This window comes from Aethalodelphis obliquidens, unplaced genomic scaffold, assembly GCF_003676395.1.
Source record: "Aethalodelphis obliquidens isolate GAN/ISIS:26980383/991018 unplaced genomic scaffold, ASM367639v1 scaffold48, whole genome shotgun sequence".
In the NCBI taxonomy this organism is placed as follows: Eukaryota; Metazoa; Chordata; class Mammalia; order Artiodactyla; family Delphinidae; genus Aethalodelphis; species Aethalodelphis obliquidens.
This window is the reverse complement of record NW_020837992.1, coordinates 12169946-12197726: the sequence shown is the minus strand read 5'-3', so window position 1 is coordinate 12197726 and position 27781 is coordinate 12169946. Positions and strand designations below refer to the sequence as shown.

Sequence of the window (27781 nt, the reverse complement as noted above, 5' to 3'; positions counted from 1 at the left end):
ACAGACAAGGACAATTTGTGTTTTTTTTTAATTGTTAAAATATTTTTGTTAAGCTCTCCCTACCTTGTTTATGTGTCTGGTATTATATTTGAGAGGCTAGCAGTAAAAGTGTCTAGGCTTGTGGGAGCCACAGTGCCCAGTAAACAGGCTGTCTGTACTCAGCAGGATCCAGACTAACATTTTGCCAAGGTGTCTAAAAAGCAATGTGAGGGACTTCCCTGGTGGTCCAGTGGTTAAGACTCTATGCTTCTACTGCAGGGGGGCACGGGTTTGATCCCTGGTCAGGGAACTAAGATCCCACAGGCCATGCAGTGTGGCCAAAAAAAAAAAAAAAGAAGCAGTGTGAAAAAGTAATGCAGTATTCTGTTAGCAAGGATAGAACAGAAAGGAAAATGTCTGGCACCTAGTATTTGCTCAGTGATTATTTACTCTCCATCAGAAGCTTCAGAATTGACACTGTTGAAGCTACATATGGGACCTACAGGACCAGAGGACTTGTCAGGATTTTAAGCAAGCCTTTCACTGGGCGAGGGAGTTGCCAAGATTGCCTGGGATGTGCTGAAGAATACTGAACTTTTAATGCATGCTTTATTTTTATTTAGTTCTAACCTATTACCCTTTGATGAAGGAATTTGGCCAAATATATTAGATAACAGCTTGTATAAGTTACTGGGTTGTACATTTTATGATGTTTTATTGCTCCGTGTGTTTTACGTAAATCACATATTTTATGTTTTTCCCCCTTTGCTAAAGAGTTCTGCAAAACCAGCAGATTGGAAGTATCAAAATGGACTATCAGCTTCATGGCTTTCTTTAGAGTGTACAGTATATATTAATATTCATGTCCCACTGTCTACTACTTCTGTCAGCTATACTCTGGAGAAAAATACAAAGGTATCAGGGTAAAATGAATTTTCTTTAGTGATTGCTGAATAGATGATCTGCCTTTATTCTGGTTGTCTATGCCATTCATTTTATTATCCTCAAAAACTGCATTCTAATTATAATAATATTGTTATGGGTAACTAATTTGTTACTCTACCCAGATTAAAAAATTAGAGGTGGGACATTGTTATCATACTAATGTATTTAGCATAATAAGTGCTCCATAAATACTTGTTAATTAACATGTAATTATGTACATTGTAAAATATAATTATGTAGAAAGATGTACTGTTTGGTCTTTTTGCTTTCTCTTCATCTTTAGTTTTTTTAAAAATTTATTTCATTGAAATATAGTTGATTTACAATGTTGTGTTAATTTCTCCTGTACAGCAAAGTGATTCATATATTCTTTTTCATATTCTTTTTGATTATGGGTTATCATAAGTTATTGAATATAGATTGACAGTTTGGGATTAGCAGATGCATACTGTTATATATAGAATGGATAAACAACAAGGTCCTACTGTATAGCACAGGGAACTATCTTCATCTTTAGTTTTGTTTTCCATCTTCCAGTTCTTTTTTGTATTTCTGTACCATTCTTTTGTTCATAACTTATTTCTCTTATTTTTTCCTATTGAAAGAGGTAAATGGAACTTGCTTATTTTTTCCTCTTTAATACTGCTTTATATATTTGTTTGAGGCTCTTTCTCTTTTCTCACTTTTTTTAAGGTAACAGGAATTATTGAATTTTATTTGACTGTGGTTATTAAGTCTCCTAGGTCTGTGGCATAAATGTTAGTTTGGGAAAAAGATTAGAAAAACTATTATTAAATATGGGTGAAGTGCCAAAAATTGGGGATATACTTTTTTGTTGTTTATGATATTGAATTTAAATGCCATATTGCTGATACTTAGGGATTTTTAATATTTCAGTATACTAGGTAGAAAAAAGTCGACTCGAGGGAGTTTAATTGAGATGGCATTATATTTGAATGATATCCATGTTGTGTTTCTTTTAAGAATGGACTTATACACTGGGCCAAGCAAATAGAAAATAGTATTTATTTGATTAATGGACAAGTTAAAGATGAAGATTGTGACCTATTAGAAGGACAGGTGAGTTAAGAGAAAATCATCTTACTTATGAAATTATTTGTGCTTAAGGAAAAATAAAAGATGACTTATCTTTAGTTCTTTAGGCCTTGCCTTCATGAAAACAATTCATCTACTTTTTATTTCTAAGGTCTTTTAAACTAAAGTGCAAATGTTTTTCTCAGAAAATGATAGGAGATTATTTCTGAAATCATAGGAATTTTGAAACCTAAAGGAGAGAGTGTCATCTAAGTAACATCTAATTTCTACAATGTAAACTGCTTGCTTAAAACTAAAGTCATGTTCTGCCCTGATAACAGTTTAAAAACTAAGTTTGACCATTTTATAGGAGGGGTCTGTATGGGCTTCTAAAATATCTTTGATTTGAAGAGGAACTTTGGTGATCTCTCCCTTTAGAGCAGGGATCAGTGAACTTAATGTAAAAAACCAAATAGTAAATATAGGCTTTGCAGGCCATGTGTTCTCTCTTACAACTGTTCAGCTCTGCTGTTGTAGCATGAAAGCAGCCATAGACAATATGTAAATGACTGATCCTGGTTGTGTTCCAGTAAAACCTTATTTACGAAGACTGGTGGCAGTCTGGATTTGACCCATAGGCCATAGTTTGCCAATCCTTGCTTTAGAGGAATAAAAGTAGGAGATTAATGGTTTTTAAGAGTGCACGTTGATTGATGTAGACGACACAAAGTTACACATCTATAGAAAAAGCTAAAATAAAACAAATAATAAGACCTTTTTTCCCTCTGAGTTAGTGTATGTTGGATAGTCCCTAAATTGTCTTTTATGTTCCACTCCAACCTCAACAATCTAATTTTTTAAATTTTTATGTTATTTCAGAAAAAATCTTCTAGAGGAAATACTCAAGCAATTAATCATTCTTTTGATGTCAGAGTGCTAACACAGTTGGTAAATATTTTAACATACTCCTTATCTAAAATTAAAATACAGTATTTCTTAGAATAAGCTTAATGAAATTGTTTCTGTTTTTATGGTGATTGTTAGAGAGTCAAAGAATTTTAGAGACGTAAAGGACTATAAAGAATGTTCAGTTCTAAGAAAGTTATTCCCAAGAAACATTTTAATAAAACCTATTTGGGTCTATTGCCTCAATCCTATTAAAATTTTAACATCAAGTAGATAGCAATTAGGAAAAAATGTATATATGTATACATACCCATATATATGTACACACATATACATATATACATGTGTATGATATTTGGTGTTGTAAGTTTTATGAGCAAAGTTGCAATTCTTAACTTAAAAATAAAACGTGTGCACAGATGTGCCAAAAGTTGTTATATACCTAATTTGAAGCAGATTTATACCTCTGATTTGACAGAAGCCACACAGTATTGGCAAGGTTTATGTTTTTATATGGTTGTTTTAAATTACACATCTCTTTTCTGGAATTTAAAGTTACATAATTATTCCTAAAAGTATGCATACTTTTGATTTTAATCTTGCTGGACATTATCCTAGAGGCCAGATAGGGTATAAAGTACATCCATGTTTTTAGAAAACTTTTCATTTCAATATTATACTGAAGGGGCTTCCCTGGTGGCGCAGTGGTTGAGAGTCCGCCTGCCGATGCAGGGGACACGGGTTTGTGCCCCAGTCCGGGAAGGTCCCACATGCCGCAGAGCAGCTAGGCCCGTGAGCCATGGCCGCTGAGCCTGCACGTCCGGAGCCTGTGCTCTGCAAAGGGAGAGGCCACAACAGTGAGAGGCCCGCGTACCGCAAAAAAAAAAAAAAAAAAAATTACACTGAAAATGTTGAAACAGGGAAATACTACCAGGACTTATATATATTTTTAACTGAATAAAATAGACTCAAAAGCAGTTTGTCATATGAGGATGCTTTAATTTCTTCTTTTCCTTTTCTGTGTTCAGCAATACAACATTACTAAATTGTTGTTGGACTTATGCCACTAAACATTTCTCAGTTTCTCTTCTCAGTATCTTAAAAGTACTTTTAGTCTTCAGTTTTCCTCCTCCTTTTTGATTTTAGAAGTGTTCTTTATTTTAAGGCTATTCCTCTACCTATATGCTTTTTACTAGTTATGCTTATGTGACCTCTCAGTTTATTAAACAATTCAGTTAAAATTATTTTAGTTATAAAATTGCAGTTAGAAGATGTGTAGAGGATGGGAATATAGAGAGAAGAGTAGAAGATAATATCATGAGATAATTTATTATAATTAATAGTATATGGTATCATATATTTTTGTCAATAATTCCACTGGTCAGCCAGCTGGAAACTTTAAAATGACCAATATATAATAAGTAGTCAATAAATATTTGATACCACTTTCCTCCCAGTCACCCTTCATCAAGTCTTGTTGATTTTTTCTTTGCAGCATAGCACCTCTTTTATTTTCCTTGTAGTCCCAGTGCCATTAGCCTTACAACATAATTATTTTACCTACTTTATCACAAGTAACTCTTAACTAGTCTCTCTCCATCTATTCATTCTTATCCAAAGTGATTCATTCTCCGAAATCTTGATACCTTTGTTTGTATATCTCTTGGAATATCTTCCGTATTTCTGATCTATCCTGCATATTACCTCAGATTATCCTTTCTGAATCACAGTTTGCATTCATTCACTGTTCATTTACTTATTAGTTTTTTTTTTCAGTTAGTATTTATTGTGTGTAAGGGTTAGACACCGATTGTGTTACTTTGCTTGATTAAAATTCCTTAATTGCTCTATATTGACTAGTTAGAAAAGTCTAATTTAAGGCTTTTCAGGGCCTCAACATGCCTTTTTGTTATTTTCTAACTTACTGTTCTAGAGGTATGCTTTCTATGCCTTCAAAGTTCTGTGTGTTTCCCAAGCCGTCTGTCTTACCAGTGCCATTTTTTTCCCTTCTCATCCAGACTGTCAAACTCCTATTCTGTACATGAAGATCTAGCCCAAATGTTACCATTTTGGTAAGGTTTCATTTGGTCTCCATAACCAGAGGGATCTTTCCTTTTCCAAAATATCATGTCAGCATCACAGAAGTTCCTCCACTTATGAATAGGTTAGATTCCCAAAGTAGCTAGTTTGTTCCTAAGTCCAAAGAAACCAAGGCGAGTTGACCTGTATAGAGCCCAGATACATTTCCACCGAAAAGGAGTGAAGCAGTCCTTTTATTCTTTAAAAAGTCTTCTCCTTGGTGTGTGTGTGTGTATGTGTGTGTGTGTGTGTGTGTGTAGTCTTTTATATATATAGTCTAGTCCATTTGGAAAATAATGTTCTAATTTATGCATATATAATATATATGCTATAAATGTGTTATATAATATGTATTGTAAGTTAGATATTAAGTATGTAAAAAAGAGCATTATTTTTCTATAGTAAAGTTCTGTTTAGTGGATGAGGGAAGCCCATTACCCCTCCTCCACTCCACTTATTGATATATCAGTGATCTCTACAAGTATCATAAGAGGCTTATTCCAAATAGAGTATCAGCATCATCACCCTTTTGCTTGGTTTGATGATTGACATTTTTGCATGGACCTGGAATCTTCTGGACTATTTATTTGGTCTGTGACAAATTTTTTACCAAGACCTTGACTGTGTTTAAGTTTAAATTCTTAAAAAAAATTTAACCTTTGCCTGAATTACATTAGACATTGACTATTCATGCTCTTTCAGTGGCTGCATATTCAAGCCTTTTGATTCACCATTTGTCCTCATCACTTCCTGACTGTTTCTTAGTGCCTAGGCACATGGTTAGTTAGCACTGGTCACAAGTTGTATGATTTGTTTCTGTTCTTCAGAATTGACCCTATTGTTGATATTTATTTCAGGTACACTTAGAACATATATTTTTACCATGTCCATTTTTTTTTTAATCATAATTTTCGGTACCAGTGTGATTTTATGGGCCTCTAGTAGTACTTTCAAAGTTTCGATCCTCTCCTTGTTTTGGCAGTTATTGAAATGATAAGGTTAAAAATGTCTGTGCAAAAGCTCAAAACCAAGCATAAACTAACCCTACTTAGATTAAATAAGAATGGGTCTGTGAGGTGAAAATGACAATCACTGGTATCATTTTCTGGTGACGGGCATAGTTGACTTGCTTTTTTTTTTGCTGTGAAGCCTATAGCATTACTTTCAGTCTATAAAAGTTATGAGTTAAAAATGTATAAATAAATGAGTGTCTATATGTTGCTTGTAATTTTATCATATTTATCACATCCTGCTTTGTATTCCAGTTATTTTTGTGCAAGTCTTGCATAGTGTACCTTCTCTTACTAGATCATATCTTCTTTTTACATCTTTTCATCTTAATAGTTCTTACTAGATCATATCTTCTTTTTACATCTTTTCATCTTAATAGTACTTATCTGAGTAATCTGCAAATAATGTATGTTTAATGAATATTGGTACTTTAGATGGTTATATTAGTAAGAAAAAAATTAGATGTAGTGTATTTAATTTCAGAGTATGTTCAAAATACTCAGAAAATAACATGTAACTTATAAGGAGAAATATGAAGGCCTTTTAAAAATTTATGGGGAATATTTTCAGACACGTGGTTCAGTTAAAAATTCCTTCTTGCTTCATGAAATGACTCACATATATAATGTTTAAATGTTTCACATAATTAATAGTCATTGGCTATTAGAATCTAAACAGATTTTGTCTTTCAGCTTCTGAATTCAGACCACAGATCCACAGCCACAGTCCAGATCTGCAGTGGCTCTGTAAACCTTAAGGGTGCTGTGAAATGCAGAGCTTATATTCATAGCAATAAACCCAAGGTTAAAGATGCTGTACAGGTAAAAAAAAAAAAAAAAAAAGGAATAACTGGTATATGAAAAACAGAAGCATGTTAACATAATTATTCAAAAATCTTAAAATTTTACCTTTTTTCAATCTCAAATTTCATAATTATTCATTTGATTTTAACTGATAAAAGTCCAGTCTGTTGGGCAGTCCAAATGTACCAGGTAATTGGTCCCAAGATTTTCATATGTAGAATGTCTATTTTTATACCTTTTTGAAGTGATGATTATACAAGTGTATTAAGTGTTCCACAGTTGTAACATATTAGTATATTTGAAATCATTTCTTCTGAGGGAAATTGAACTTTTTAAATAACAGGAAAAGTACACCTACAAAGAATTATTAGGTATTGTTCTGTAATCAATATAATTTAGAAATTTAAAAAATGATGACTGGCACTTTTGTCATAGTTATGCATTTTCTAATTTGGACCACTAGCATTATTTGTTCAGATGCAAAAGTTTGTTCATTTATTTGGTTTAAATTTATTGTTTAGATGAAGTCTGGGTAAATTTGCTGTTAAACTATTAATGTATAGATAAGCCTGTTACATAAATGGACAAATGGAATGACGTACTAGTTATTTTAGTGGACATGATTATACAGGGAAGTCATTTATGTGGCAGGTTTTGGTAATAAAATAATGCAGATTTAAAGAAATGGATTTTATTTCTTATTGTGGTTTGTTTTGGTTTTCCATAGGCCATGAAAAGAGATATATTGAATACAGTTGCTGATCGTTGTGAAATACTATTTGAGGATCTGCTTTTGAATGAAATTCCAGAAAAAAAAGTTATGAGTATAATATTAAGTACTTTTTTTGCATGTGTTCAATTGATATATTCAGATGTTAAGATATAATAGATAATATTATCTTTTTAACTGCATATATCTTTTTTAAAACAATATGTAATCATTTACTTTTCTTATTGAATGAAAATTTTCAGTTGCCACCTAAAAAAAAGTTGTTGAACACCTTGTAATAGTAAATCTGTCAACATTTAATAATTTCAGGGAAGATTTAAAAAGAAAAATTCTGTGTGAATTTTTGCCAGAATAGATAAGCTGTGTTACCATTTTTTTTTTAGTTATTTCTGAGATATACATTTTAAAGAAATAACTAGAATTATGACTTATAACATTATACCAGAACATATAAGATTTTTAGAAATTGCATGTAATGTCTGAAACATTTATATTAACATATTTCCATACAAATAACCCAAAGAAAGTTTAGTAGTAGTTGTTTTTTTGTTTGTTTGTTTGTTTTTTTATACTACAGGTTCTTATTAGTCATCAATTTTATACACATTAGTGTATACATGTCAATCCCAATCACCCAATTCAGCACACCACCATCCCCACCCCCACCGCGGTTTTCCCCCCTTGGTGTCCATACGTTTGTTCTCTATGTCTGTGTCTCAACTTCTGCCCTGCAAACCGGTTCATCTCTACCATTTTTCTAGGTTCCACATACATGCGTTAATATACGATATTTGTTTTTCTCTTTCTTACTTACTTCACTCTGTATGACAGACACTAGATCCATCCACATCTCAACAAATGACTCAATTTCGTTCCTTTTTATGGCTGCGTAATATTCCATTGTATATATGTACCACAACTTCTTTATCCATTCGTCTGTCGATGGGCATTTAGGTTGCTTCCGTGACCTGGCTATTGTAAATAGTGCTGCAGTGAATATTGAGGTGCATGTGTCTTTTTGAATTATGGTTTTCTCTGGGTATATGCCCAGTAGTGGGATTGCTGGATCATATGGTAATTCTATTTTTAGTTTTTTAAGGAACCTCCATACTGTTCTCCATAGTGGCTGTATCAATTTACATTCCCACCAGCAGTGCAAGAGGGTTCCCTTTTCTCCACACCCTCTCCAGCATTTGTTGTTTGTAGATTTTCTGATGAAGCCCATTCTGAGCAGTGTGAGGTGATACCTCATTGTAGTTTTGATTTGCATTTCTCTAATAATTAGTGATGTTGAGCAGCTTTTCATGTGCTTCTTGGCCATCTGTATGTCTTCTTTGGAGAAATGTCTATTTAGGTCTTCTGCCCATTTTTGGATTGGGTTGTTTGTTTCTTTAATATTGAGCTGCATGAACTGTTTATATATTTTGGAGATTAATCCTTTGTCCGTTGATTCATTTGTGAATATTTTATCCCATTCTGAGGGTTGTCTTTTCATCTTGTTTATTGGTTTCCTTTGCTGTGCAAAAGCTTTTAAGGTTCATTAGGTCTCATTTGTTTATTTTTGTTTTTATTTCCATTACTCTAGGAGGTGGATCAAAAAAGATCTTGCTGTGATTTATGTCAAAGAGTGTTCTTCCTATGTTTTCCTCTAAGAGTTTTATAGTGTCCAGTCTTACATTTAGGTCTTGAATCCATTTTGAGTTTATTTTTGTGTATGGTGTTAGGGAGTGTTCTAATTTCATTCTTTTACATGTAGCTGTCCAGTTTTCCCACCACCACTTATGGAAGAGACTGTGTGTGTTACCATTTTAAAGCCATTAATTTATTAGTGTTGACCATTATGTATAATAGAGTCTTTAATAGGTGTATATGCAATTGATCTTTCTTTTTCTTTCCAATTTATTTTTTTTGTGTGTGTACTAGTTTATATACTTCTCATCTATTCTCTAACAGACTTTACTAGATTTTAAAAAGGCTGGGTCATGGTGTCTTAACCTTTTATAACTATTCCATCTTTTGAGAAACATGAACAGTTTATACCTTTTCAGTAATTTGTATTAGAAAAATTTAGTTTTACTCAAAAAGAAAATATAATATTGAGTATGCTTTTTGAAGCTACACATTTATCTGCCTTTCTACTATTCAGGTGGATTTGCAATTCACGGTTGAATATGTACATAATTGAAACATACGTTATTAGCTTGTTAAGGGAATATGTTTATTTTTATAGGAGAAAAGCATAGCTCCTGTGCTAACTAACTTCTTTTAGTTATAATAGCCCATATATCAGGTTTGGTGGACTGATTATAATCTTTTGTCTATTCCTAGTATGATAGATACCTGGAATTTCCAGGTTTAACATCTGTCCTTCATGTACTTCACAAATAACCCTGAAGTTATTATTAGTGGAATAACCCATCCACTAATAATGTATAGTTTTGCTGAGACATGAATTTGATTGAGATTGCAATCAAATTGTAGCAATTGGATTGAGAGTTTTGTTTTGTGAAGTATGTAAAACCTGGTCACTTAGCCACCCAGTTAGTCTAGCAGTGTCATCTCTGTGGCTTTGTTTTTGCTGCTTGACTTTGTGTGTGATAACTCTCATGGTATTAAACACTACTTCACTTTCTGAGTAACAGTATGTGTTACAACTGAACTCTGAATTTTAGGATTTTCTGGGACATGGGGATATATCCACCAATAATGCCAAAGATCTACCTTATCACACACATTAGTTAAATATTCCTTTTCATTACAAATGCTTCATAAAAAGGGTATCAAATGACTGCTCTAGTATTCTATTTAGTGAATTAGTATTTTGAAATTTTTGCTGACGTCCAATCAGTAAAATTAATTACTTCTAATAACAGTTGTTTATACATTAAATTTGATATATTAGAAGTTAATGTTATCATCTAATGTTACATTTTTACAAAATCAAAAAATATTTTCACTGATAATTGAGTGGCCTTTGAGCTGTGGGAAGAGAGAATAGGCAGTGTAGTTTGGTGGAAAGAGGAAAGACTGAAGTTCTTGGGTTCTGTGTCTACTCTAACACTACTGGAGTGACTTCAGGCGAATAATTTAGCCTAAGCATCCACTGTCTTATGTGAAAAACAGGGATTATAGTAGCTATTTTTCGAGCCTGTGAGATGAAAGAAGATGATGTTTTTAAAGTCCCTAATACAGGTTGGTAGGCCAAGCCCTCATCAAGTAGTAGTTACTATTAAGTTGGAGGTACTGAAGGAAGAGAATTACTTAACAATGGTTGTATTTAAATTTTCTTAACTTTAAGTTTTGTGGAATGTAGCCTTATATTTCAAAAATGAACCAAGTGTAAGTATACATTTTTTGAACTGTAGTAAGAGGATAATTATTCCAGCAACATGTTAGTAGATCTTAAGATAGCAAGATTAAAAAATATATTGCAAGTATAATAATATGAACATGTAAATTTTGAAGTTGAGTATATATACACCCAATTGTTAGATCTTAAATTTAGTCCTCATTTTACTTAGCTTATCTTTCTTTTTTCTTTTCTTTTTTTTTTTAAAGGAAGAAATGACTGTCTTTATTCTCAGGTGACATGATTTTGTACACACAAAATCCAAAAGAATCTTTAAAAATAAAACTACTAGAACTAATAAGTGAATTTACCAAGGTCCCAGAATACAAGGTCAATATACATAACTCAATTATATTTCTCTATAGTAAGAAAAAACTGGAAAATTTTTAAAAATTAAATACCATTTATAATAGCATTCAAATAACCATAAAATACTTAGAGATAAATCTAACAAAATATATATAAGATCTATGTACTGAAAACTACAAAACACTGCCAAGACAAATTAGAAAAGACCTAATAATTGGAGAAAGATGCCATGCTCATGGATTGGAAGACTCAATGTTATTAAGATGTCAACTTTTTCCAAATTGATCTATAGATTCAACATAATGCAGATCAAAATCCCAGCAGGACATTTTTTTTTTTAATTCCCTGTTCATCATTTTATTGGAAGTCCTGGGTAGTGCAATAAGGAAACAAAATATATACAGATAGGGAAGGAAAAAATAAAACTTTTCAGATAACGTGATTGTCTATCTAGAAAAGTCACAAAAAATATACAAAAAACTCTTTAATAAGTGACCTAGCAAGATCACAGCGTACAAGGTAATATACAAAGGTTAGTGTTTTCCTATATATGTAAATGAACAATTGGAATTTGCAATGAAAAAATAACATATACAATACAATAGGACCCCGAAAATGAAACTTATGTATAAATATAATAAATATACATAGAAACTGTGTATGGAAAACTATAAAACTCTGATGTAAGAAATCAAAGATCTAAATGAATGGATAGATATTTCTTGTTCATGGATTGAAAGCCCCAATATAGTTAAGATGTCAGTTCTTTCCTACTTGATCTATAGATTCAATGAAATTCCTATTGAAATCTCAGCAAGTTATTTTATGGATATCAACTAACTGATTCTAAAGTTTGTATGAAGGGGCACAAGACCTAGAATAGCTAACACAATATTTTTTTTTGTATTTTATTTATTTTTTTTTATACAACAGGTCCTTATTAGTTATCGATTTTGTACATATTAATTTGTATATGTCAATCCCAATCTCCCAATTCATGCCACCACCACCACCCCTCCCCCACCATTTTCCCCCCTTGGTGTCCATACGTTTGTTCTCTACATCTGTGTCTCAATTTCTGCCCTGCAAACTGGTTCATCTGTACCATTTTTCTAGGTTCCACATGTATGTGTTAATATACGATATTTGTTTTGCTTATGCTTCTTATATACTGGTAAAATCTTGTAGGTTTGTAATATGGTAAAATCTAGAATGCATGCCATGAAATTAACCTGAACTAGAATATTTTTTGCATGCATAAGGAAGTCTGCAAAGGGCATACTAACATTACATTCTTAATCTTTAAAGTAAACATAGTTTTTTAATTCTGGCTATCCAGATGAAAGAACTTAATACTTCAGGTGACAGTAAAAAAAAAATAATAAATAAAATATGAACTCCAGTCAGTCCTTTTACTTATTCTGGTCTTCCCCTTTTCTTTCCCTTAAGAAGTATTCCAGACTTTCTTCATTATTCTCTATCAGCCTGCATTCAGTCCTGCCCAACTTACTCTCAGCAGATGACATACTCATTGTGAAAACTGAGGTCATCAACTATGAAATCTCTTACCTTCTTCCATCCCTACATCCACATCCATCCATACTGCCTGTCCTCTCAGAACATTTATATTCCTCTTTGCCTGTAGTCATGGTTCCACTCTCTGGATCGCGCTTCTCATCCCTTCATGCAAATGTCTGTTTATCTTTTAAGAGTCAGCTCAGATATTGCCTATTCTACAAAATTTTCTGTAATATTCCAGTATGAGTTAGGATTCTATACTTAACCAGCAAAATCTCAATTCTTATCATATTGGCTTAACTTTAAATTTTTTTCTCTGTTTTGAACTTATTTAAATAATTTTGAACAAAATACTCTGCTATGGGAATACACCTAAAGGATTCTTTTTTTGAGTACTTTTTAAGATGTATGTTTTTTTTTAAAGCTGTCCTCTCCCATTTTAAACCTCAGACCAGCTAGAAAACTTGGTCTTATTTAGATAGTAAATGTTTAATTTAACTTTAACTTGAAAATTGTAAGCGCTTTTTTTTTTAATGAGTAATACAAGTTCATTGCAACCAATTCTTTAACATTTGATTTTATAAGCAAGCATATTTGTCTCTTTTTCAGGCAAACCTAGAATTAATGCAGTTTGAAATTGTTTTAAAATTTTGCATGCCAATTACACTTAGGCCACCTTTGAAAGTTTTGAACTTAACCTGTTTTAAGAAACTATGGCCCCAAATAAAATACTATATTCCTAATATCAATGTGTGGACAGTTTACATGCTGTAAGACAAATTGCAGTAATATAATTTTACAGCTAGGAGGCAGTCTGGTCAAAGAGTAAAATTCTCCCAGTTCTCATTTGAAAACAATATATTAAGCAGAATCTGGCAGGAACACATATTTAAGTCATGGCATTTCCTATGACACTTAAGGCATTCTTCATTGTCATCTGTTTGCAGTTATATAAAGCTACCACTTGCTTCTTGATGAGGAAAGGTAGGTTACTGTTAAAGTGAGCCCTGGTTTTCTACTTGGTCTGTACATTGGCAGCTTTTTAAATCATATCCATTGCTGAAAAAAGTCATTCTTTACACAAAATCTCTATCTTTTTTGATACTTCATCAGAGTTATGGTTTTGAGCCAAACAATAATTATGTGTTTATGTTAGAAATTGAGCGAAATGTGTGTGTTGAAAGAAGAATGAAATATTCATTGTTTACTTAGGTCCAGATTATTTTTTCTAAAAATGATTTAAGGCTATTTACAAAAAGGCATTACAAGTGAAGAAGGTAAAGTAGGTATTAATAATGAGAACGAGGCAAAGGGAAAATGAAAAAGAAAGCAAGATGGATTTGGTGGTGAGATTAGTACAGAAAATGTGTATCTTAATGTCCTACACATGCTTGATTAGGGGGCTACATCATGTAAGATGAAGTCAGTGGTGAGATTAGTACAGAAATGAATGCTATCACAACCTATACACTTGATGTAGGTGAGCCACTAATTTGGCTCTATAAGCTTGCATGAAAAAGGGAAAAATTGTTTAGAAAATTCAGTACTTGTAAGGTTAAAACAAAGAAAAACAACTTCTGAGACAAAATTATCTCCTAGGTATTCCTTCATAGGACAGTGGATAATATAAGAATGTATAATCAACAATGTCTTCACATTGAAGGCAGTGGTGAGTTTATATTTCATGGGAGTATCATTTATGTCCCTTGCAGAGGCCTTAGGTATTGAGTTAAAGAATTCAGTAAGCAATTTTGTGCGAGATCAATTAGAAAATGAAAAGACCTTTTAAGGTTTTATTTATTTTGGCATATGCTTTCATGTACTTACACAATATTTATCACTGATACCAGTGACAGACCTGTCTAAATACTGATACTGTTTCTTCTCCTTTTAGATTCTGAAAAAGAGTTCCACATCCTCCCTCACCGAGTTTTTGTCCCCATTCCGGGATCCACTGTAATGTTATGTGATTATAAATTTGGTGATGAGTCAGCTGAAGAAATTAGAGACCATTTTATAGAGATGTTAGATCATATGATTCAAATAGAAGATTTGGAAATTGCAGAGGAAATAAACACAGGTAATTATATGAGGTTATTTAAGAACCAGAGTAGACTATAGCTGAGGTTACCTATGGGACATCTAGTTTAAGTATCATGTCTTTAGATTTTCTTAAAGCTAGTTCTCTTTGATACTTTTGAGGCATTTAAAAATGTGTCTGTTTTTCTACACAGTTTATAAACATGCAGTGTTTTTCTGGAAAATTGTACCAAAATTTAAGATACTTTAGATTTTTCCAAGCCTAGCAAGTAGATCTTCATAAAACAAGTTCAGTCTTAAACAGGTAGAAATATATAGCTTTAAGGGATTTCTTTTATTATAAGAGAAGTTTTCTCAAAATCTGTTATTTTAATTATTTGGTTAAGCATCAGGTTACAGAAGTTTTTTTAAACACTTTATTAAACATCTCCATACGATTTGCTGTTATTTTCCTGTCCCCTTCATATAATTGAGATACTAAGCTAAAATGGGCAGTTCCAAAAATTAGATCAAGATTATTTTTACAGAGCATAGATTTGCCATACTATGTAATTGTGTACACATATTCTTCCCCTAACCATTACTTTCATATTTCATCTTACATTTTAAAAGGTTTTTTTTTGTTTTGCTTTGCTTTGCTTTGTTTTTGTTTCTAGTGAGAGTAGGATATGAAAACGTGTCTATAAATAAATGTTTGACAGTCTTCCTGAAACATTTTAAAAATATGTGGTAAAAGTAGTTATTTGCAAGTATCCATAAATACTTGAGTATCTAGACATTTATCAGTCTTGAAATTTCTGATATCATAGTAGAAAGTCTTTAGGTTACTTCTGAATATAAATGTTTATGAAATTTGAATATAACCATTTTTAAGTGCTTTTTCTAATTCTGATTTCTTAGTTATTCTTCTATTGCTTAACTAATTCCCATTCCCCACAAGAGTAGAGTGATTGAGTCCTGTTGTTTCTATGGTGAATCAAGTAAGTATTTGGTTGGTGAATTTCAAATCTGTCAGTAAAGCCTCAGGTTAGTTGGAGATCACCAGGCTTGTTTTTTCAACAGCTCCAAGTTCATATTAATCATGTGGAATAGTAAGTTTGTTTTAAAGGGAAAAAAAAAAAACCCTCTAAATTGCTCAGTAAAAGATGTTAAAGCTGCAGCTATGTTTCAGTCCCCTGAAAACTAATATTTTTAAAGGTATAGCTATAGAATATTCTCTAAGTGATAGATTTTGGAGTAGACTGGTAGAAATGTTTGCTACTTTGTGAAATATGTTTTTCCAGATTAGCGACTATGCTGTTTCTTCCAACTAATCTTAGAGTCATGAGGGCAGAGATTTTTGTTTGCTTTTGTTTACTTCTGTCACTAGTGACTAACAGTAGTTCTTGACCAACTCTGTTGTTGATAACTTGAATTAGTTTTACGTGGGATCATTAGAGTTGACCTGGTTCATCCTCTTTCATATAATACTGAAATCTATGGGTATTTAGACTTTTTTCTTCCTTATTCTGAATTCCAGTCTGCCTTCCTGAAACCTCTACTTTTTCGGTAATCTGGAGCAATTAAACATGAGTACAGTTGACACTTGAACAGTACAGGAGCTAGGGGTACTGACTTCCATGTGGTCGAAAATTCATGTATAATTTTGCAGTTGGCCCTCCATATCTGCAGTTCTGCATCCACAGATTCAGCCAACTGTGGATTGTGTAGTACTGTAGTATGTATTTATTGAAAAAAATCCAAGTATAAGTAGACCTGTGCATTTCAAACCCATGTTGTTCAAGTGTCAACTGTACTGCTTCTTTATTGAGGCCTTGCTTTAAGTTTAGATTGAGGGCAGTTGTCATGTTCTAAATATTTCAAAGCCAAATACTCCCATATACCTTTAACTGTTCTCATTATTACAGTTTCTAGACCTCATTTTTCCTTACCACCTTATTTACCTTTCTTTAGATTAGACATTTTTAACCTGTGGTGTCCAAAATTTTGGGGTCATAGTTGGCTATCAGGAGATCCCTAAACCGCTTGAACATAATTGTATAATGTTTTCCTGGGGGAAAGATCTATAGCTTTCAAAGGCTTGGTGACCTAAGAAGGATTAAAAACTGCTTTTTAAAATATCAGTATAGTCTGGCTTGCCTTTCCTGAGATACGTTACCCTGAATTGAACCTAATACTCCAATAATATTAGCTATTGTTTTTATAGAACCTGCTATGTGCCGGGCACCGTTTTAAGAGCCTTACAGATGCTAAATCATTTAGTCCTTATAAGAACCCTATAATGATTATTATACTATTGTTAGCTCAGTTTTCCCAATAAAGAATTGAGGCTCAGAAAGGTCAAGTAATTTTTTCAGGGTTACATAGCTAATAAATGGTGGAGCTGGAATTTAAACGTAGGCAGTTTGGTTTTAGAATCTGCTTTTTTTCCGACAGTTTTGTTTTACTGCCTTTCTGTGACACTTAACCAGGACAGACTATAGGGTTATTACTTTCCATGATCTAGGTACTTATTTTAGCCTAGCCCTCTTAATTCCATCATTTAAAACAATTTTTTTAACTTAAATAAATGATGTTACATCATCCTCATTTAATTTCATCTTATGTCAGTGTAATTTCTCACTTGTTGGCTAGAAGCTTGGATCTGTTATCATATGTAGTTTTCATATTCTTTTGAATTATTTGTCACACTTTTAGTGCATATTACATTGCTGAATTAAGTATGACTAAGGGAAGCACTGTATGCAAAACTTGCCCCATTCACAACTTACTTTAAAAATCAGATATAAAAGAATAGGAAGAGAGAGATTTCATTTAGATTTTTTTAAGACTACCATCTGTCTGAAATATTTTTATCTTGTTTAATTTTGTGTCATATTTTAAACATAAGCATTTATAGACTAGTTTGTATTTTATTCAATACTTTATAAGTAATACTTTAAAAATAGTTATTAATCTCAATAACAGATTAATATCCATTGTTTAAATTGCTAAAACAGATTAAAATAAAAATCCAAGTAGCTTTCACCACTGTAATACATTCTTAAGGAGGCAACTATGGCAGCCTTGCTTGACAACCTCCCCCAAATAAAACTAAAACCTAATAAATTAAAACCCATATGAAACAATTTTGTATTGCATTTCAGCAAACATTTATTGATTTTTCCATAAGGTTCACAAGGAAAGGGACTTTTCCTTTCTTGCTCACTGCTGTCATTTCTAGCACTTTCCTAAGAACCTAGCCTTAACACATTGTAGGTACTCAGTAAATATTTGTTGACTGAACAAATTATTGATTTTGTCAGTCCTAGGGTTTGGGAACCAAAATTCAATAAGATACTGACTCTGTCTTCAAGGAGCTAAATGGAATTTTTTTTTAACCTGGGTAGATAATTTTATGTGCTCAGACTAGGTAGGTGCCTCCATTATACTTAATCATAGTTTTTTGCTGCTTTTTTGCATTAGTTTCCATTCTTGTAATTATTGAACTCATCAGTTGCATGTTTAATATTAATTTTTCATATTAGACTGCAAGTTTCTCGAGAGTATTTATTTCTCTATCTGAGTTCCATGCCTAAAACATGATAGGTATTCATAAATATTTGTTCCTAACTGACTGACATATACTGAATTGGTCATTTTTAGGAAACTATAGCACAGCTTTTTTTAATACTTATTTTATGCTTGGAAAATTGTAAGCTTATGCCAAGCAAGATATAAGGTTTTTAAGGTTTGTGTAGTGCACTACACTGAACATGATGAAGATTTTAAGAGGATATAATGGTCATAGCTCTATGGCTCAATAGTTCAGAACGTTTTAAGGGATATAGAACATTAAAAACATATGACAACATGTAACACTAATTGTTGCCCTGTAAATATTAATTCTTGTTTATAGCATTTAGTATGTCTATTTGTTAGATGTTTATTAAGCATTTGCTCTGTTCAAGGTAGTGTTATAGATGACAAATCAATGGCCAGATTCCTTTCCTCAAGAAGCCTATAATCTGACTTGGAAGATAGAATTGTATGCATTATTAATCATTGCAGGGCATGTAGTAAGGTCCAAAGAGTAACTAAGAACTCAAGAACATCAAGATTAATGATCATAATTTTAGGGTCTCTAGTGATTTGGCTAATAATTCATTCAGAAAAAATATTTTGATGGTAGGTTAGCAATAACCTGTAATCTATAGTAAGAAAGATTTGACATTAGTATTTTCAAATTTTAGTAAATTCTTTCCATTTTTTCTTTATTATTACTATTACATTTCACTTTAACTAGAGGTTAGTTCAATAATACAGGAATGAACAGAGAATTATCAGAATATTTAGCACAGGCATTATCCCTGTAAGTGATTCAGAGCAGAGATAACATTTTTTTTTTTTTATAAATTTATTTATTTATTTTTGGCTGCATTGGGTCTTCGTTGCTGCGCACTGGCTTTCTCTGGTTGCAGCGAGCGGGGCTACTCTTCGTCGTGGTGCGCGGGCTTCTCATGGCGGTGGCTTCTCTTGTTGCGGAGCACGGGCTCTAGGCGCACAGGCTTCAGTAGTTGTGGCACGCAGGCTCCAGAGCGCAGGCTCAGTAGCCGTGGCACACGGGCTTAGTTGCTCCGCGGCATGTGGGATCCTACCAGACCAGGGCTCGAACCCGTGTCCCCTGCATTGACAGGCGGACTCCCAACCACTGCGCCACCAGGGAAGCCCCAGGTAACATTTGAGTTCATTTTCAAGGATGAATACAGTAAAAGTAACTCTAAGCTGTTTAGGAATTGAACATTGGCATCAGATTTATTGTGGCCAAGAATAGGACTTGTCTAGAATTATATTATTTTTGCTTCATCAAGTATTTATTGAATTAGAAGGAATGATATAGTTATTTAGTAGCAAAATAACACATTCCAAATTATGGGATAGGGTAAAAGCATAAACATTTTAATAGAAAAATTAAGTGCTTTTACATATACATTCAGTTGGTTTAGAATTATGTTCACTTTTTCATTTATTCTTTCATTTATTAATTTATTCAAAAATATTAGATGCATAATTTTACCAAGATGTTTTAGCTGAGTCCAGGTCTTCCACTTACAGCTGTGTAACCTTGAACAAGTCCTCTCTGAACCCCAAATTGTTTTGGTGTTGGTACTAGAATTTAGTAAAAATGTTAGAGAAAATACTTTCTAAACAGAAAGAGATATATAAATGTAAGGTGATATTTACTAGAATTATTATAAAACTTTTAAATAATGGACCTTCTGAATTATAATGAAAAACATTAAAGTATAAGAATAATGCTATATAGTGTGCATAGATTTTCCTAATTATTTGAAATTAGGGTTTCCAGGTAAAATAAACAATGAAAAGTGGAGTTCAAATGTTCAAATTCAAACTTGAAATCAATTACTGTACATTTAGGATTGTTAAACTTGTTATAAGTATCAAGCTTTATTTTCCAAGTATTTGATGTTACTATTTGCTTGATTATTTAATTATTTCTGTTCTGTAATGTAGTTGCTATGTTTAAAATACGTATTTTGCCAAGTAAGTATTTTAAAATAACATACTTTAAAATGATTTAAGGAATGAAGAACAATTTGTTTGTCAAAATGACTCACTTAAGGTGAGGGATAACTGTGGCTTTAAAATTTCTTAAATGTATTAGTCATCTCCTGGTAGATATTAACTTAATAATTCAGATGTACTTTATCCACAGTTTCAGCAAATTTGGAGACACACATTTAAAATCTGGTGAAACCCATCTTTGCCAATTCTGTCTTGATATCAGAGGTGAAATTAATTTTCATTGCTTGGTTAAACATTGATAATTTAATTATAAAGGAAAAAAAGTAATGCTGAAGATGTATTTTAATGGCTAAATCACTGACTAGTGAAACCTCATTAACTTAGGATTTAGGGATCTGGAAGATGACACCTAACTAAGGAGTTCAAGTGCTAGCATTTCATTTTAAGCTTCTAAATAGTCCTACCTATCAGCAGCTTGGAATGAAATTGAATATATATACAATTTAACATGCATTCATCATGGCCCTTGTCTTCTCCTTTGTTGACAGTTGCTTAAGAAAGGTTGCTTTCTTACATGAATAATTTGAGATTTGTCTGCAGTTAAAATTACCTGGTTTTAAGGAATGGTTAAGATCTAATTTCCTATTGAATCACATGTCCTTTGCATTTAAAGTTCAGAGGACGTTAAGGTATTGGTAAAAATGACAGTATCTGAGGTTTGAATTAAGTTCTTCATGGCCGCCCCAAAAACAGACAAACAAATTGTTATGGTAAGGATTTATTCATCCTTGAAAAACACTCTGCTTCAGTAAAATTGTCTCAGCTTTGTATCAAATCAATATGATTCTGAATGACAGATTTTATTTATTTATTTATTTATTTATTTATTTATGGCTGTGTTTGGTCTTCGTTTCTGTGCGAGGGCTTTCTCTAGTTGCGGCGAGCAGGGGCCACTCTTCATCGCAATGCGCAGGCCTCTCACTGTCGGGGCCTCTCGTTGCGGAGCACAGGCTCCAGACGCGCGGGCTCAGCAGTTGTGGCTCACGGGCCCAGTTGCTCCGCGGCATGTGGGATCCTCCCAGACCAGGGCTCGAACCCGTGTCCCCTGCATTGGCAGGCAGACTCTCAACCACTGCGCCACCAGGGAAGCCCCCTGAATGACAGATTTTAAAATGGAAATAGCAGAGCAATGGAATGTCTTTTTTTAATAGAAGTAAATTGTTTATACAGAGGACTTGACCTCTTAGAGCATGCTCTTCTTCACAAATAACAAATTAGTATTAAATGTGTGAGTAATATGACATGACAAATAAAACCATTTTTGTGCTCTTTATCTATAGGTACTCAAGTAAAAAAGTAAAAAATTTCCTGTAGCAAATAGGTATAATTCATGTTTCATCCATTATTTTTGTTTTTATCTGAGATAAGGATTTTAGTGGCCCAAAGAAAAAGCTCTTTAGCAGTGATATTTGCTAAAAGAAAAAGCCGAAGTTCTGTGTGTGTGTGAGTGTATGTTTTTAAAATGAATAAAATTGTACTCTCCATTCAACTTTTAGACATATGGATGAAGTTAGGGGAAATTTTAAGCTGGTGGGCTAATGTATTCTAGAAGTAAAGTGTTACAGCCCCCGAGAAAACTGGATGCTGTATAAATATGGAAGACTGAATAATTCTGGAGACAGTTCATGAGAATTTGTTGGCCTTTGTGACTAGTTTGATATGGGAGTAGAACAAAAGAGAAGAACGTTTTGTGTTTGTTTTTAAAGTACTTTAGTCATATGCTCAAAGAGGGAAAAAAAGAACAGTTTTACCTTGATTCTAATGAGGTGACTACTAAGGATTATTTCTCAAAATGGCAAACTTCATGGGAAATTGATGAGACGCAGGCAAATTTTTTTTCATCCATTTCGGTACCACAGTTAATTATTTCAGTAAGTTATGTGTCATCCTTGTGAGCACATCTGCATGTGCCAGTATGTTGGTCTACAAAGATGTCTATAAAAGATATTTTAAATCCAAGCAATAAGCTATTTTACTTTGAATTTAAACAGTAGTATTTACTGTGTCACTCTGGGGTTCTCTTCTCTTCTTTGTAAATAAAGGGATCAACATGAAGTTCAGTTAACCCTTGAACAACATGGGGGTTAGGGGCACTGACCCTCACGCAGTTGAAAATCCACATACAGCTTCAGTTGGCTATCCGTATGGGCAGTTCCCCATCCATGGATTCAACCAACCATGGATCATATAGTATGTATTTAGTGGAAAAAAATTTGCGTATGAGTAAGTGGATCAATGCAGTTCAAACCCATGTTGTTTAAGTATCAACTGCAGTTGTTTTCAAACATAGTTCCCTTGAGTTCTATAGAACAGCACTCTGCTGTCACCTCTTAGGGGAAGGAGGGAGTATGACTCCAGGAGTCCTTCATCCCTGCTTCAACCAGAGTAATTCTGCTTTCATCTGTTTTACATACTGGGATTTTCTGTCAGATTTTCTAGCACTAGTTTAAAAAAAGAAAACCATTGGTCTGTGTGATCCCTAAGGATGTTTTCAGTTCAGACACTTTTAGTCAGTGTTAAATAAATTCAGCTTGGCTAACCTATGCAAATTATTGTCACCATAATGAAGTAGAAAGAGAACTTGTATTTGAATCCTCATTCTGTTGCCTATGACCCTCAAATACGCACTTAATGTCCCAGGTTTTATTTTCCAACTATAAATGAGATAATGTACTTACTTTGCTTAACATTGAATTGTTTTAAGGTCAAACTTATGGTCCCAGTTTGCTTATGTAATTCAGGTTAGATCAAGAGTCAGCAAACTTTTTCTGTATAGGGCTAAATAGTAAATATTTTAGGCTTTGCAGAGCATGTAAGGTCTGGCCCATGGGCTGCACTTTGGCCCATGGCTACAGTTTGCTGATCCCTACTTTTATTATTACTGATTACTTAAAATTATTAATTGCCAAAACCATCAATAAGAATATTATAAATTAATCCCAATTAAGAGCAAAATTTACCCTTTCCTATCTAGTTTGATTTTTGGTATCATTTATCTCCACTACCATATAGTAATCAGATTATAATTTGTGGGAGTCATTCAGAACTGGCTCTGTGGCTCCTTGGTTTTGATCAGTTATAAAAGTACATAAAGTATTTTTTTTTAAGATAGAAGCTGAGGTCATTGAATTGAATCGTTCTTTTCTTTTTTTAAAATTTTATTTATTTTTGGCTACATTTGGTCTTCGTTGCTGGGCGCAGGCTTTCTCTAGTTGTGGAGAGTGGGGGCTACTCTTCGTTGTGGTGCGCAGGCTTCTCATTACGGTGGCTTCTCTTGTTGCAGAGCACAGGCTCTAGCTGTGCGTGCCTCAGTAGTTGTGGCACGTGGGCTCAGTAGTTGTGGCTCGCGGGCTCTAGAGTGCAGGCTCAGTAGTTGTGGCACACAGGGCTAGTTGCTGTGCGGCATGTGGGATCTTCCTGGCCCGGGGCTCGAACCCATGTCCTCTGCATTGTCAGGTGGATTCTTAACCACTGCGCTACCAGGGAAGTCCCCATAAAGAATTTTAAAAAGTACATCAGTTTGATATATAGTCCATGAAATTTAATTCGCCTGCATTTGATAAAGAGCAAGTTTAAAAAGTCAAGTTGAAAAAAAAAAAAGTCAAGTTGAAGGAAAGTGGAATTCACTGTGTGTTTTTTATAATGTTCTTTAAAACTCATTTTTAAGCAGTAATTATTCTTATTTTATTTAGGATTTATTTTTATTATCCTCTTGCAGCCTGTGTAAGTTCCTCTATGAATACTGAAGCTTCATTGGACAACACAGATGATGAACCACCAAAACAGCCAATTAAAACTACAATAGTGTTGAAAATTCAGCAAAACATAGGTATTATATTTCTTCTATAACATTGAAAAGATGGCATTTTGGATTTGAGTTTTCTTGTTACTTTAAAATTATTTTCATTTCATTTCTTAAAAGAGCTAGATTAAGCTAGTATTTATTGAGTATTATAGAAAGCGGTACGCCCTGAGAGATAGAAAGATTTATAAATAAAGCATTGTCTCAAGTGCCCTAAAAGATGACACTTCCTATTAAATGTTTTGGTGTTTTTAGAAGAAACACATGTTGAGTTTTGGGAATCAATTAGTATAGTAGGGCCAGTGTTTTCCAAGCTGGTGTTCCCAGGATTGCTATTGTGGAAGATTTTGATAGGTGCTCTATGAAAAAAGTCAAATTCAAGTCTGGAAATTCTAATGTATTTTAGTATTTTAAAGGCTCCAAGAAGTGTGGCAGTCACTTTAACATTTTTCAGACTTATTGATCAAAGAACATGTAGACTGTTGTTTAGTTGAATGCCAATTTGAGAAATGCTTTATAAGCATTAAGATTTTTGACTGACTGAGAGAAGCCAGAAACTTTGGTTATTTTTCATGTCAGTTACTCATAAGTTAAGTTAATTACCTAAATTCTTTGTACCTAAGTGTGTGTGTGTGTGTGTGTGTGTGTGTCTGGACTACTCTGGTCAGTTTTCTTTTTGTTGTTGTTTTTTAACTTAAAATACTCAGGAAAAAAAATTAAACGTTACCAACCCAAGCTTAATAATTCTTAGATTTTAGTTTCTGTAGTTTTCAATAGCTATATAAATGACTTCGCATGGTAATTACTGAGGACTCCTGCCCATTGGAGATGTCTTTTTGGTTTAAGCTAAGTAGCATGAGACAGCTGAAATGTCAATATAAATATTTATAGAAGCCTTTTTAAGTATGTATTAGTTTGTCTCTTAGATGTGTGTGAGTGCACTCATGTATAAGAAAGATAATTTTTTATTTTAAGGTGTTAATGAAGGTGGTGAAGTATATGATTACCAGTCCAACTTTGTAAAATATAATTTTCAACCTATTGCTATATTTTCCTCTAAGACTTTGCTGGCTTTTCATGCCTGTATATGTGTGTGTGTAAGTATATGTATTTGTGTGTGTATGTTGTTCTTGTTGTTTAGGCCCATCAGTTACCGACATTTCAAAGCCTAGGATCACTTAAGCCTTTCTTTTGCTCATTCCATTTCCATTTGTTTTGTGTTTGTTTTACTTTTAGGTGTGATTGCAGCATTTGCAGTTGCAGCCCTTGCTGCGGGTATCTCCTTTCATTACTTCAGTGATTAGGGTGAGGCACAAAGAGCTTCCTGATCATCCAGCGAACACTGACCAACAATTATGAATAATAATGATGCAAACAATCCATCTGCGTCTAAGACAATAGCAGTCAGATCTGCTGCCATAATGCCTATTAGGTGTGTTTCTGACTAAAATGAAATCACCAGCTGCCTTGTTTAGCCCTGCTTATATTATAGGTGGCTCAGGCTTCCAAGAATAAAGTTATGAATCTAGATGGAAGTTGCACGTAACAAATCGTTATTATCTATTTTTTAAAATGTTCAAAATCATGGTTTATTTTCATAGATTTTAGTCCTGTTGACCTGAACCACATATTGATCAGGACATTGGGAATTTGAATAGTCAGGGTTGACTGAATATATTAGTAATAGAACAATAGAAATTTCTGCAAAGTGGGGCAAAAACTTATTGGATAAGTTCATAGTTTAGGACCTTTCTATACTGATTTCCAAAATACTGATTGAGTTCCATTTGAGGGGTAGGAAACCTCTCCAGACCTCTTGAATCAGCAAGGATTGTCATAAATCATGAGTTTTCTCTGGTTAGTATATCATAACCTAATATATTAAATAAGACTTTTGCTTCAAGTAATATATTAGGTACTGCAAAACAGCTAGATCCTGAATACAGTCTCCTTTTGAATACATTAATAGGCTCAAAGAAAGTAGGGGAAATCTCCAAGAAATACACCTCTATTTTTTCTTCCTGACAATGGAACACATTTTGATATGGAAATTATGAAAACTATATTAAGCATAAGGTTGACAGTGGTTGCCTGGGTGACAAATACCAATTGCAGCACTGCCATATGCAGTTTTCCTTAGACCAGAAACAAGGAGATAAATCTGAATCTGAGATGTCCCATCCAGGACAGTTGAAGTGGGCCTCAGTTTGTAATACCCTATAGTTCCTGGCAGAAACAAGATATAGGCCCCAGATTCCCATAGATTAAGATAAGCAGTATTATTCATGGCTGGAGATCACCAGGTGCAAGTTGAAACTAGCTAGCTTGAGAAAGAACCTGTAGATATAAACTTTGGACTCAATTTTCCAAGGTCTTATCATCAACATACATGAAGGATGGAACCACAGACTGATCTGAAAAAGAAACAAGTGGAACTGCTTGATGAGAAATATGTTACTTGCAATTTAAAAAAAGAAAAACCCTTAGACATGTTGAATATCATATTAGACTCAGCTGAAGAGACAATACATAAACTGGAAGCTAGATATAAGGAAATTATCCAATGTGCAGCCAGGAGAAACAAGGTGTTAGAAAATATAAATATTAAGGAAAAGATAAGAGATATAGAAGGAAGAATTATGAATACTAGAAGTACCAGCAGAAGAGAATAGAGAGGATGGAGGAGTGGCAATATTTGAAGAGATAACAGAATTTTCCACATTTGTTGGAAAAACACGAATTCATAAGTTCAGGAAGCACAGTGTATCCCAAGCATATATAGATAAAATCCAAGCCTAAACCCAGTGTAGTATAACTGTGAGATACCAATCAAAGGGGGAAAAAGCAATCAAAGCAATCAATCTTAAAGCAATCAAAAGCAAGCAATCTTAAAGCAATCAAAGGGGGAAAAAGATTATCAGTGAAGGCAAGACAGATACTTCAGAAAGCTTCTCAACAGCAACAATGTACTCCAAAGGTGGTAGAATAGTGCCTTCAAAATTCTGAGAAAAACAATTGTCAACTTGGAATCTGTATGAAGCAAAACTGAAATAAATACATATTCAAGTGAAAAACAGATTTTACCATCAGTGGAACTTCTTTAAAGAAATTGCAAAAGGATTATCTTCAAGAAGGAAAATAATTCCAAAAGGATGATCTGAAATTGAAGAACTAGTAAGCAAATAAATGAAAAACATGTAAATCAAAAGTGTTGTTTGTATAAAACAATCATAATGAAAGAAGTGTTTATAAGAAGCAAGATTGTAACTAAATAAAACTAAATAAACATTTTATGCAACATTAATGTGGACTTTTAAAATAGGGTATAATTGAAAAACTGGACAGTAGCTTATAAGATGGGGGGGGTGATTAGAATTAAAGTGTTCTGAAGTGTTTTATTATTCAGAAAATGGGTTAAGGTACTGTTTAACTTTGAAATTATGTTAAATACGTGTAGTAAAATTTCAAGTGTAACTGCTAAATAATAGATATGGGATGAATCATTCCAAAGAAAAAAGTTAAAAATATGGAATAAGAAGACAATACCTCAATACAAAAAAAAGGGAAAGAAATTAGGGGTGGGGGAAGTACAAAATTAGTAAGATAAATAGTAACAAGTCAAATAATTAAAATAACTATGAATAGGCTAAACCCAGTTAAAAACATTGATTCAGTTTTTTAAAAATCAG

At 33.2% G+C, this 27781-nt stretch overlaps 1 protein-coding gene across 4 annotated transcripts in view; it reads left to right on the top strand.

The window, feature by feature from the left end:
* Positions 1–25638, top strand: part of ODR4 (odr-4 GPCR localization factor homolog) — a 38627-nt gene extending 12989 nt beyond the window's left edge. For 3 of the 4 annotated variants that reach the window (XM_027083002.1, XM_027082999.1, XM_027082998.1), the window contains 8 exons: positions 754–894; positions 1909–2004; positions 2839–2907; positions 6648–6776; positions 7486–7576; positions 14559–14744; positions 24009–24119; positions 25329–25638. In XM_027083002.1, coding sequence (XP_026938803.1) covers positions 754–894; positions 1909–2004; positions 2839–2907; positions 6648–6776; positions 7486–7576; positions 14559–14744; positions 24009–24119; positions 25329–25396 — 891 coding nt within the window. In that variant the 3' untranslated portion in view covers positions 25397–25638. Of the gene's footprint in view, positions 1–753; positions 895–1908; positions 2005–2838; positions 2908–6647; positions 6777–7485; positions 7577–14558; positions 14745–23982; positions 24120–25328 lie in introns of those variants that run through there. The other variant, XM_027083000.1, reaches the window with a different exon arrangement.
* The last annotated feature ends 2143 nt before the right edge of the window (positions 25639–27781 follow it).